At 53.4% G+C, this 12571-nt stretch overlaps 1 protein-coding gene across 1 annotated transcript; it reads left to right on the plus strand.

Annotated features, from left to right (window-relative positions):
- Positions 1-756: 756 nt before the first annotated feature.
- On the plus strand, positions 757-7754 carry Gprc5c (G protein-coupled receptor class C group 5 member C). Its single transcript, XM_035447320.1, has 4 exons — positions 757-1804; positions 3901-3995; positions 5765-5914; positions 7722-7754. Exons 1-4 carry the CDS (start codon positions 757-759, stop codon positions 7752-7754), a joined length of 1326 nt encoding a protein of 441 aa, XP_035303211.1.
- The last annotated feature ends 4817 nt before the right edge of the window (positions 7755-12571 follow it).

The raw sequence follows: 12571 nt of genomic DNA on the forward strand, positions 1-12571 counted from the left end.
AGACCATTTGTTGTGAGCCATCATGTGGGTGCTGGGATTCAAACTTGGGTCCTCTGGAAGAGCATCCAGTGTTCTTAACTGCTGAGCCATCTCTCCAGCTGTTAAGAAATTTCTTCTTTTCCATAGTTAGGAATAGGTATGACAGCTAGGTGTGGTGGCTCACATCCTTAATCCCAGCACTAGAGAGACAGGAGGATCTCTGTGAGTTCAAGGCCAGCCTGATCTACAAAGCAAGTTCCAGGACAGCTAGGGCTACACAGAGAAACCCTGTCTCAAAAAACAAAGACAAACAAACAAACAAAAAACAGAAAAAGTGACAGGGATGACAGATGAGCCTCATCTGTCCACTCAGTTTGATAAACCTGCATGAATTCTGGGTAGGAAGGACTCTGAAGAGCTGGAGGGATGGCTCAATGATTAAGGACAATTCTCAGCACCCACTCGGTGGCTCACAAACTTCTCTAACTCCAATTCTGGGGAATCCAGCACAGTCTTCTGGCCTCCACAGGCACCAGACACACACAGGCACACAGTCATACATGCAAGCAAAACATCCATACACTTAAAATATAATTGCTTAAATTAAAAGCACATAAAATAAGGTCTCTGAAGCTTAGAGGGTCATGTCTCCTGATCAACTCTTGTTCAGGGTGGGGGAAGCAATGCTGCTCTCCTTGATGTGTGACCCCGGAGAACTGATTTTGCCTGTTCTTCCCCTCTGTAGGGACCCAGCTGAGGCCTGGCCTGGGAGCCAGGATGGCCACCCACAGAGCCTTGCTGATGTGCCTAGGACTACCTCTTTTCTTCCCCGGGGCCGGGGCCCAGAACCACGCCCCGCCCGGCTGCCGCTCAGATCTGGATCCAATCTACTACAACCTTTGTGACCGCTCTGGGGCTTGGGGCATCGTCTTGGAGGCGGTGGCCGGGGCTGGCGTCATCACCACATTTGTGCTCACCATCATCCTTGTGGCCAGCCTTCCATTTGTGCAGGACACTAAGAAGCGGAGCCTCCTGGGGACCCAGGTGTTCTTCCTGTTGGGCACCCTGGGCCTCTTCTGCCTGGTGTTTGCCTGCGTGGTAAAGCCTGATTTCTCCACCTGCGCCTCCCGACGCTTCCTCTTTGGGGTCCTGTTTGCCATCTGCTTCTCCTGCCTGGTAGCCCATGTCTTTGCCCTTAATTTCCTAGCCCGGAAGAACCATGGGCCCCGGGGCTGGGTGATCTTCACTGTGGCCCTGCTTCTCACCCTTGTGGAGGTCATCATTAACACCGAGTGGCTGATCATCACCCTGGTACGGGGAGGTGGCCAGGTTGGCCCTCCAGGCAATGGCAGTGCCGACGGGACCGTGACCTCTCCCTGTGCCATCGCCAACATGGACTTCGTCATGGCGCTCATCTACGTAATGCTGCTGCTGCTGGGAGCCTTCCTAGGAGCCTGGCCCACCTTGTGTGGCCGCTTTAAGCGCTGGCGGAAGCATGGGGTCTTTGTGCTGCTCACCACAGCCATCTCCATCGCCATCTGGGTGGTATGGATTGTCATGTACACTTATGGCAATAAGCAGCACCATAGCCCCACCTGGGATGACCCCACGCTGGCCATTGCCCTCGCTGCCAATGCCTGGACTTTTGTTCTCTTCTATGTCATCCCTGAGGTCTCCCAGGTGACCAAACCCAGTCCAGAACAGAGCTACCAGGGGGACATGTACCCTACCCGAGGTGTGGGCTACGAGACCATCCTGAAAGAACAGACGGGCCAGAGCATGTTTGTGGAGAACAAGGCATTTTCTATGGATGAGCCAGCCTCAGGTGCGGTGAGAACTTTGTGTATACCCTTGTGGGGTGTGTCTGTGTGTGTCAGGATGTGCTTGTGTGACACTAGACAGGGTCTCATGTAGCCTAGGCTGATCTCGAACTCACTATGTAGCTGAAGCTGGGTCTTGATCAGATCCTTCTTTCCCTCAGTTGCTGGCGTTATAGGTCTGTGTCTGTGTGTCACCATTTCCAGCTTTTGTTTGCTACAATTCCATTTATTTATTTAGTCGGTCATTTCTTTCCTACCGTGTGACTTCTGGGGATCAGACTCAGTTTGTCAGGCTTAGTGGCAAGTGCCCTTATCTGGCTGGGCTATCCTTTTTTGTTTTGTTTGTTTTGTTTCAAGACAGGGTTTCTCTTTGTAGCCCTGGCTATCCTGGAACTGGCTCTGTAGACCAGATTGTCCTCGAACTAACAGAGATCCTCCAGCCTCTGCCTTCCGAGTGCTGGGATTAAAGACATGTGCCACCACTGCCTGGCTGAGCCATCCTTTATGCAATGTCTTCTACTGCAGGATAAGGAGCCATTCTCTTGAAAAATGGAAAGTTCTTGTGATTGTCTGCTTTGAAGCCCCTGCATTCAGGGACGGAATGCAGGAGCATGGAATGTAGCTCAGTGGTAGATTTCATGTGCAGCAAACCTGAGGCCCCTGGTTTAGTCTCCGGTACTACAAATAACCATTCGTGATGGCCCGAAGTGACCTTAGCAGCACATTTGTTAACCAGAAGGAATATTAGCATGTATTTGGATACCTGCTGTTTGCTGGGCTCTGTGCTGAGACACTAGGGCTTGTGGCTCACGAGCTGCAGCCCCCTTAGGCATGACCAGAGCTCTGCCAGACCCCAGATATTTGTAAGACATGTCAGGGCTTTAGACACAGCCTGGTTATCACACACTGGCTCTGGCATCTCTGAGGGAAGTTGGGTTAGAGACAATGGGCATTCTAGAATCAGAAATCCTAGGGTCCCCTGGGCACACACTGTGTGGCACTCATACTTCCGGCCTTGTGGAAATCGGTGGCCCTTGCTCTTGTGGACACATAGTCTGTGATCTTAATCCCTGAAGATAACTTCTGTGCCTATACTGGGGTGACTTCTGGCACACTGAATGTGCAGGTCATTAAGGAAGCCAGAAAGACAGAAGACCTGGGCAGATGCTGGGAGGAGGCACGAACCCTGTCCCCACCTCTGCTCCCACCTTAGTACTGCTTTGTCGGGCCCGAGAGTTCTTAGTCTTTTCTTCTCATGGAGATACTCTTGGGATTTCATTTTTTTTTTTCCAAAATGGAAAAATCAATGGCACGAGGTCAGCACTTAGGAATCTTGCATAGGTTATGGTCCCTCAGCCCTGCAGAGGACAGCTGAATCATGCATCCCTGGCCCCCTGAGGAAGGCCTGTTCTCAAGCAGCTCTCCTCAGATACCCCAGAGGTGCCCCGAAGGGTGGATCAGATGGGAAATCACATCAGAAGGTGCAGGAAGCTACAGATCCCTCGGTGTACTTGCTGGGGGCTCAGGATGGACTGAGCACCAAGTCTCCTTAGCTGGGTCCTGTATGGCTACACAACGGCACCAGCGGCCACCCATGCCCCCTGGAGAACATGCTGTGGGGTCTCAGCTGTATTTCCCCATGGGCCTGGCAGTGGGTCCATAGTGGTGGAGGCAGGAGCTGGAGGCTGGCCATCTTGGAAAGCTGCCAAAGGCCCATGTGCCCCTCATGGCCTCTGGCCCTGAGGGCGAATAGGATGTGAGGGTTGCTGACAGACGTGTTTTTCTGGGCTATGAGGAGGGACGGGACTGGTGTGTGTGTGTGTGTGTGTGTGTGTGTGTGTGTGTGTGTGTGTGTGTTTGTCCCACAATGTAGGGGACCAGAAGCACTCTTTTGTACATCTAAACCAGAGAACACCAGGCATGGGAGGGGGTACTAGGTAGGTCCACAACCTTACTCTCAGGTCACCGCTCCTGGGTCGGGTGTTACACCAGGGCCCCAGGGCCCCCATTTCCCTATGTCCAGGAGAGTTGCTTGGGCTGTGGGTCAAAGCAGGAGATAAGAGTCCAGAACTCCTCAAATTTGACCTGTTTTTCTCTACAGCGAAGAGACCGGTGTCACCTTACAGTGGCTACAATGGACAGCTGGTGACCAGTGTGTACCAGCCCACCGAGATGGCCCTGATGCACAAAGGCCCGGTGAGTTGTCCCTCAGGTTCCCGGGTCTTGGTTGCGAGCCATAGAGCTCAGCTTCATTTGCTGGTAGAGAGGCTGTGCAGGCAGTGAACGTATGGCTGATAGAGTTATTAATATATGGCAAACTCCGGGGGGGGGGCATCAACCCTGCCCACCCAGGGCGCTAGCACACCGTAGTAGGACCTGCCCTGCATCACTGGGCGTCACCCACAGCCTGGTGGCACGTACCTGTAATCCTAGCACTTGGGAGGCAGAAACAAGAGGCTCAAGGTTTTAAGGAGCATCTTTGGCCACAGCTTGTACCACCAGCCTGGGCTATATGAGACCCTATTTCCATGCCTGGCTAGTGAGTCTTGACTTTATACTCCCCTGGGCTCTGGGAACCGGTACTCCATTAGCTAGGGGGGCGGTGGGAACAGGAAGGAGGTGGATTCGATTCCCACTCCATATATGTTCCCCCTCCCTGCTGGCAGCAGTTGCCAGAGAGGTCAGCGACCTGCCTTGGCAGGATTCTGGGAACAGGAAGCCAGGAGGTCAGCAGGGTGCTATTCCCATCCCTTCCCCACCCCCCAAGCTGGGAGCAGGGGATAACTGCTGTGTCTGAGACTTCCAGCCCCAGGCTCTTTTCCTCTCACCGAGTGTGAAGCTGCTGCCTGGAGCAGAGCTGAGCAGTTTCCATTCATACCGTGATCAGAGGCTACCTCTTCATCCCCAGCCTCTGAACCTTGTCCACAGGAGCCACCTCAACCTCTCCCCAAGTTTGGAGGGTGAGCTGAGCTGGACTGTTCTTTCTGCTTAGTTCTCGTTCCATGGTTCTCAGACCCGACACCCCCCACCACCACCACCCCCGGCTAGCAGCAGTTGAGAAATTGCTTAAAATGAAAACTGGGTCCGAGGTGGGACAGTCTGTCAGGACTTCTGTGTTGGTAACCTGGGGGTGGGGGCTGTCACCTGGTAGCTTGGGTTCAACCTAAAAAGGGAGTAACTCCCCAAGGCAGATATACAGGGACCTTCAGGACTTTCTCATCCCTGTAGTTAAACATTTGCCAGCCTATCTCAGGGTGAGGCCCAGCTAGGGGTGGAGCTCAACTGGGGGTAGGGCTTGACAAACAGTCCTGTTAATTTTGGTGCTCTCCCATGTTGAAACTCCCAGATCCAAGTGTCCTAGACAGCAGGGAGTGGCTGGGTGTTTCTGGAACCTCCCCCCCCACATAGGTGGGAAGGTCACTATTTCTGCTGGTTTGGGGTCCTGGGAGCCTTGGCGCTTTAGTGGTAACATCTGTCTAGCATGGTGATAAGACAGGTTATACCCCAGGAGTTCATGTACCTTCCAGATAGAACACTTGGGGCCAGATTCCTAAGCCAGAGTTAAATGGACTAGGACCTATCAGAAGGGTACTGAGTGCTGTAGTGACATTTTGGGGACGTGGGTATGGCACTTGTGTACCAGTCATGCAGTAGCAACTTCATGGCAGCCAGCCTGGGGTTTCCCCGAGGAATTAGGAGCAGGAACTCAGAGAGACGGGGGTCTCTTCTAGGAAGCCCCGAGGTGTTCAGGGACCCTCTTCTGTGCTCAGAAAGCTGTCCTCTATTTCCAGAAGTAGAGTCATCCATCTTATCCTGCCAACAGGGCCCTGGTGGAATGGGGGTGGGAGGGCAAGAGGTGGGAGCTGGCAGGCACAGCCTGCAGGAAGCCGAGTGTTTGTGCATTTGCCCTGGTGGAACCTGGCTCCCGATCCCCCGACTGTGAGGCCGCCTGTTCTTCCTTCCAGTCCGAAGGCGCTTATGACGTCATCCTCCCACGGGCCACCGCCAACAGCCAGGTGATGGGCAGTGCCAACTCAACCCTGCGAGCTGAAGACATGTACATGATCCAGAGCCACCAGGTGGCCACACCACCGAAAGACGGCAAGATCTCTCAGGTCTTTAGAAATCCCTACGTGTGGGACTAAGGCAGCAGCTGTGGCCAGGAGGAAGGGGGCGGATTCCGAGAGGGCACTCAAGACCGGGCTTGTATGAGGGACCACTAGGGATGCCGTGCTCTGTGGCTCCCTTCTCCCTCACTGGCTCAGGGTAGCTTATGCCTCAGGGTCAGGTCGGCTGATCTGCCAGTGTTTGGGTGGGTGTCCTGGGGGCCCCCCTCCCTCTCAGTATTTGTGGAGTCCAGGCGCCTACCCTGATTCATGCCAGGGCCACCTCTGGTGATCTGCTCCATCCAAATAGTGTTCTGCTTGGAGTGGTGGCTGACCCTATGCCTACACTCTCCAGTGACACCCGCGGCTTCCAGAGAGAGCTCAGAAAGGATGCCTTGGGCTGGATCCTGCTCCTCTGTGAGGAGCAGGGGTACCTAATAAACACATTATTGCTTTATTAACTCTTGCTCTGGGCTTGTGGTTTCTGACTGGGTTCTCACCTCCTGTGACTCCTTCCTTTCTCAGTGGTGGATCAGTGAACCCCACTCTCCTCCTCATATCCAGCTCTCGGGGCTGATGCTTCTCCGGTCTCCTATGGTAACTGACTGGCACCTCCTCCAGGGTGGGGCTCTCTGGTTTGTCTGCCATTAATTGCCATCAGAATGAGCATCTAGGCTCTTGTCTGGACCCATAGCTGGGAGTGTCCAACCTGGGCAGTTTCCCCAAGGGTTTTATCTTCCCCTCCTAGCTACACTCAGAGACAGAACAGGGGAGGCGACCCACCAGTGGGCAGTTCTGGGGTGCAGAGGGGGTCAGCTCATCTGGGCCTCTCCCATAGGAAGTTAACATACTTTAGGGGTGAGGCCGCCAACTATTCTGCTCCAGGCTCTGAGATCATGCTTTGAAACATGAGTGGTGTGACTCGGAGTGGGCTTGAGCTGTTTATACTGTGGGTTCACAAAGGCAGGCAGGGCAGGCCAGGCCCTGTTTGGTTCAGGGATCATAGCATCCATGTGCTTAGAATTTGGGGATCAGTAAATGCTTTCCCCAACAGTGACTGGTGGGGGGTGGGGGGTGGGGTAGGACGGGACCAATCTTTCCCTTCATTTCCAGAGCCAAAATCTCAGAATGCTATCACTTCGGGGTTATAGGGGATTTAGGGCTAGTTGTCCCAATCCCTTTTATAAACGGAGTGACTCAGTCAGGCCACAGGGCCTCTAGGTGGCTGGACCAAGACTGAACAGACTGACTGCCCCAGGGCTCTGTCTGAGCTGCCTCTGTCCCTTCTGGATGGGACCTTTGGAGGTCAGCTCCAGGTCCTTCAACAGGACTTGAGAGCCTGCCCATCTCAGGTTTGGGAATATTCATCCCCAACTAGTCAGAAGCTATTTTCTGACACCAGTTGTAAGGGGAGATATATATATATATATATATATATATATATATATATATATATATATATATGTTTGTTTTTTGTGTTTTTTTTTTTAGATAGGGTTTCTCTGTATTCTTTGGAGCCTGTCCTGGCACTCACTCTGTAGACCAGGCAGGCCTTGAACTCACAGAGATCCGCCTGCCTCTGCCTCTCGAATGCTGGGATTAATGGTGTGTGCCAATACCCAGCAAAAAAATAGGTTTTTGTTGAAAGGGAGAGAAAGGTTGTTGGAAGGAAACTCCAGACTTCTTCCAAACTTCTGTGTTTAGATTGCATCACTCCCCACAGACTGAGCCTCTTTTTAAAAAGTACAATCCAGGACCTGGACTATGAGCAGTAGAGTCCATCCCTTTTGACTCTTGTTCTTTCTGGTTACTTTAGGATCAGTCCCCGAAAAACAAAACGAGATGGTAGATGCCCTCTTCCCTGGACCACACCTCATCCGGATACCCTCCTTGCTCTGCATCCAGCTGAGCAGGGCCCAGCAGTTTCCCCACCTTTGTCCTTGGAGCTGGGAGGGACCAGAGGCCACCAATATGAAGCTTTGGACCGAGTGGGGACCTTGGGATAGGCCTGAAGCATGTGACTGGTGCTCATAGGGCCACCTGTCCTCTTGCCCATTGCAGCCTATTGGTCCCCAAGTGACTGCAGCTACAGGGAGCTAACTGTTGACTCCTGTCTCCTTCCTGCCTTAACACATCCCCCAAGTCACAGAGTCTGTGTCCCCATGTGGTTCTCCAGGTGGTTGCTGTCCCACTGTGAACATCAGGTATGCGATGCCACTGCTTTGACACTGGACCTTCTTGGCCATATTGGTAACCCATTGGTGTGTCACACAACTCATGTCATATGCGTGTCTGTGAGTCTCTAGAGACAAGCCACACAGAAGTTATCCCTTGCTCTACTCTGGGCCTTCTGCCATCTTCTAGACTGTGCAAAGTCACCAGCTAGGAGCAGAGCCCAGGTTGGGCAAGCTGTGTCTCATGACCTGAGGGTCCCAGGTCCCAGCCCCTTTGCTCCTGGACTGAGTCTACCCTACCTTCACCAGGGCAGGACTGTTCACTCTGCCTATCCTGGCCTCCCCGCTGCCTGTCCCCATCGGGAATGGGAATCACAATACTTGTCCCACCTGGGGAAGCTTTCTTGTTGTCCAGCCCTGCCGCACAGAGAACCCCATGTAAGAGTTGAAGAGCTGGTGGGCCACAGTGGTGCTTAGAGCTTTGCACTATTTATGTACCTCAATTAACCCCCTGGCCGAATCGCCCTCGTCTGATTTTGGCGTCTGTGCCAGCTCCCAGGATGGCTCCTAGGACAGGTGCAGAGACAGAATTACCTGGATGTCTAGGTTCTGCAAGTACCTGCTGGGGCTACTTGGACATTTGTGGTTGGGGTCTGGGAGCTCCCTTAGGAGACAGTGAGTGGGAATCAGGGCTGCGTTCTCAGGGTGACTTGAACCTTTCCTGTGTCAGGCTGCTGGGGTGTGGGGTCCAGGACTGGAGATTGCTTATGGGAAGATGTCTAAGTTTCTACCTCACCTTGGGCAGCAGATGTCCTTGGGACACCTGGACAAGCCCTGCCGCTTTCATCACTAGAGGAGGCTCTAGTGTCCTTGGTCTTAGGACATGCACCTGAGGAACCTGATGGCCACCCAGGTCAGAGAGGGCCACTTTCAGGCCTGCGAGCTGCTGACACCGATGACTGAGATGATAATAGTACCAGACCCTGGAACCAAGATCTCCACATCATCATGCTTTGTTCCACCCTTAGGTACCAGACCAAGCCTCCTCCAGGCCCTCCCCAAGTATGCCCTGGAGCTTGGCCCTTAGCCCAGCACTATTTAGTGCCAAGGTAGATAGAGATGAAGATGAGTGGCTTCCCAGGAAGGTGCCCCATGCTTAGTCCATGGCTCCCATGCTGTCCTTAGCAGCCTGTGCCTTTTATCATTGGGTAAAAGGTCCCCACAGAGTGGGACTATACCTCCAAATGTGATGCTCGACCTACGAGTGACATAATTCCTCCCCCACACCCGTACAAAGGAAGGGGGTCTCCATGCACCTCACACTGTTCTTAACCTAGAGCTCTGAAGTCTGTCACAGCAAGCAAGGGACTAGTTTGCTCTTTTACTGGATTCTTAACGGACTCAGAAAGCACCAGATGCCTGGGTGGGTGTGGCTGTGTTTATAGCCCACGTCCTGGCTTCAGCTGCAGCTGAGGATCATGGGCTTCTGGAAGATGCAGGCCTGCCTGGATGCAGAAGTCTCCGTGGCACTTACCTTGTATCTTCCAGTTTCCGTTTCAGTGGAGAAATATGTCTTTTTTGGGGGGACTCCTAATTAACAGCGCAGTGTCACACTCAAGACTTGAATGGTAGACAGTGAGTAGGCCCGGGCCCCGTTCAAGTTCATCATTCACAGGCCTGTCCCTTGGTAGATGCCACAGCAACACTGTTAATGGAGGTTCAACTTTGTAACTACTCAAAATTAAATGAGGGGTTAATGCCTCTGTGTTCCTGTGTATTTCAAAGACATTCTGGGGGTGTCTGTCAGCCGGCCTGCCTGCCTGCCTCTCACCCCCTCCCATCCCCATCTCTGCTCTACCAGCAATGGCTGTTTGACTCCAGATAACTTCTCTTTGGTTAGAGATTTTAAGGGAGAAAACCAGGTCTCCAAAAAGACGTCAAATTCTCAGCGTTGATGTTGCATGATGATGTTGCCCGCCTTTAATCAAGTACTTTGGAAAACTTAGGCAGGCAGATCTTCATGAGTTCCAGGGCTACGGAGTGAGAAGGGGGGAAAAAAGGACAATGAGCCCAGCAGTGGCGCACGCCTTTAATCCCAGCATTCGGGAGGCAGAGGCAGGCAGATCTCTGTGAGTTCAAGGCCAGCCTGGTCTACATACAGAATGTGTTCCAGACAGCCGGGACTGTTACACAGAGAAACCCTGACTTGGGGGTGGGACTGGGGGGGAAAGACACTGAGTTCTTACCAGCCAAGCACAGGTAAATGCTTCTCACACAAGATGCAGGAGACGAGGAATGGGGGTGGGGAAGGGGACACTTCAGATAACAGACAATCCAGCTAGTTCTGGCAGGGCTGTGGAGGCAGGCCACAGCTCCGTTTTGTCTTCATAAAATGGTGTGCTCACAGATAGGTTCACTGGGGATGATCACAGCTGCCCCAGGCCAAGTGGCCTGCCTCGTCATGGCCACACCCAGCTTGCTCTCGTGGCCCATCACTTGTTCATCAACACTTCAGTTCCTCACTGAAGAGATGGAAAGCTTAGGTGGCTTGCCTAGCTGTCGTCACTCGGGCTCTCATCAAGACCAGCACTTTCTCTAGCTCTACAGAGGACACTCCAAGGTTGTGCTCAGGGGGCTGCTAAACAGACTTCCTGTCTGCTGTCTCCACGCTGGGTCCTCCAGGAAGCTGCAGCCCCCACTTAGAGCAGCACCGTGAATTATTTAGCATCTGCACCAGACAGAGTGCGCTGACCTCATCCTCAGGCCCCATGTGGCTCTGACCTCATCCTCATCGAGGAAAGGTAGCTGTTAATGGCAGAAGTGGGGGTGGTGGGTCCCATTGAGAGGGGGGCTACCAGCAGTCTCAAAGAGGTGGTCCCTGAGACTCAGTGAACTTTGTAGTAGGAAGTGACTCTGCAGAGTGGAGATGTCTATTCATGGTATAGAAATCAAAGGGCGCTTGCTAGCTGTGGGCTTGCACGGTTCATTTGACCTTGCCCTAGTCTCCTTTCGTCTGTAAAATAGGAGTGACAACCTTTGACAAAAGAGCACTCACACGAAAACCACTGCCAAAGGGAAACACTCAATGTGTCCTCCTATACTAGCAGGCCTCTAGACTGAACCATTTGCTGTCCTTGGACTTAACCACATCCCTGCTTGCCCTAGGTACTGGGGCCCCAGGGTGGGTGCAATAGCTATTTGGGAGGTTGGGGGTATATGTTGGTCTATCTTGGCTGTTTCCTGATGTGTAAAGGAAAAGGCCTTGGTGAGTGGCCTAGTTGCACAGGAAACCCAAGCAGCCAGGCTGGAGGGCTGGGACCAGACAACTGTCCCCAAGTACCTATAGGGGCATCGAGAGGAGCCATTGTGGTCCCTCTCCTCCTTTACTAGGAGAAATCTGAGCTCCCAAGTTGTGGAGTGGTAGTTCCAGAGTAGTAGTAACTCTCCCGGCCACAGGACATCTGTCATGGCCTGGCCTGACTCTGCTTTGTCTGCCTTGGAGTTGAGCGGGCACAGCAGCCCCTGCCCAAGTCTGCAGAAGAACCAGGCAGATGAAAGGTCACCTCAGGGCTGTGGCTTACACAGGAGCTGAGGCGGGTAGGAGGCTCATCCTAGCCAGCTGCCTGCCTGCTGGCTCCCTGGAGGGTCCATAAAGAGACAGAAGCTCGATGACCCTGTCCCCTCACAGGGCCACTTGAGGGTGCAAGAGGTCAGGATCTGGGAAGGTTTTATACTGAATCCCAATGGGGAGGTTCCAACAGGACCCTGCTGGATCACAAGGGTGCTGGCTCAGGAGATCCTGTGCAGACACCCTTACTCTCTCCTAGGCTTTGGGGTGTCAGGGAGCGGGGAGGTGGCCTGAGCCCCATTGACACTCTCCTTCTAGGGCCCCGCCCCTGCACTCCCCAGCCAACCCTACTTTCATATGAGCCCCGCCCTGATGCCCTGCAATCGGATCCCCTGGAGCACCGGCCGGCGCCAGCTGTCCCTGTTCCTGCCCAGCCCCGGGTGAGAATGGGTGGGGGATGGGAAAGGAATGTGGGGATTGTTGGGGTTAGCCCACGGTGTCCCCCCTTTCCCTATCCTTAGAGCCTGGGGTTGAGATAATTCACAAGTCTCAGTCCCATCTGATCCACCAGCCCAGGATCATGTATGTCTCAGCTGAGCTCAAGGAAGCAGGTCCCTGTTTGCAAAGAGGACCAGTGCCTGGACCAGCCAACCTAGGCAGGGAGTCCCTCCACTGTGCTGGCTGGTCTTCAGGGGGCAGGCTCCTCAGCCTGGCACTCCTGACATTCGGGAAGGAAGACCATTCTTTTGGTGGTGAGGGGCTGTGTGTGGTGGGATGCAGAGTGGGGTCCTATTCACTGGAAGTCAGGATCACCACAAAGCCCCAAGTTGTGACAACCAAAAATGCTTGGAGAGGTGGCAAATGTTGGTTAGGATTGCCCAACCCCGAGGTCTGGTCCCCTAGGCAGTTACACAGGACCTCTGA

The sequence above is a fragment of the Cricetulus griseus genome, chromosome 7 (assembly GCF_003668045.3).
Source record: "Cricetulus griseus strain 17A/GY chromosome 7, alternate assembly CriGri-PICRH-1.0, whole genome shotgun sequence".
In the NCBI taxonomy this organism is placed as follows: domain Eukaryota; kingdom Metazoa; phylum Chordata; class Mammalia; order Rodentia; family Cricetidae; genus Cricetulus; species Cricetulus griseus.

Excerpts from the sequence above, each read along its gene's own strand:
- Gprc5c (XM_035447320.1), top strand. The coding sequence starts at position 757 with ATGGCCACCCACAGAGCCTTGCTGATGTGCCTAGGACTACCTCTTTTC. Across the intron at positions 1,805-3,900 it reads TATGGATGAGCCAGCCTCAG|CGAAGAGACCGGTGTCACCT; the intron begins GTGCGGTGAGAA and ends TTTTCTCTACAG. Across the intron at positions 3,996-5,764 it reads CCCTGATGCACAAAGGCCCG|TCCGAAGGCGCTTATGACGT; the intron begins GTGAGTTGTCCC and ends TCTTCCTTCCAG.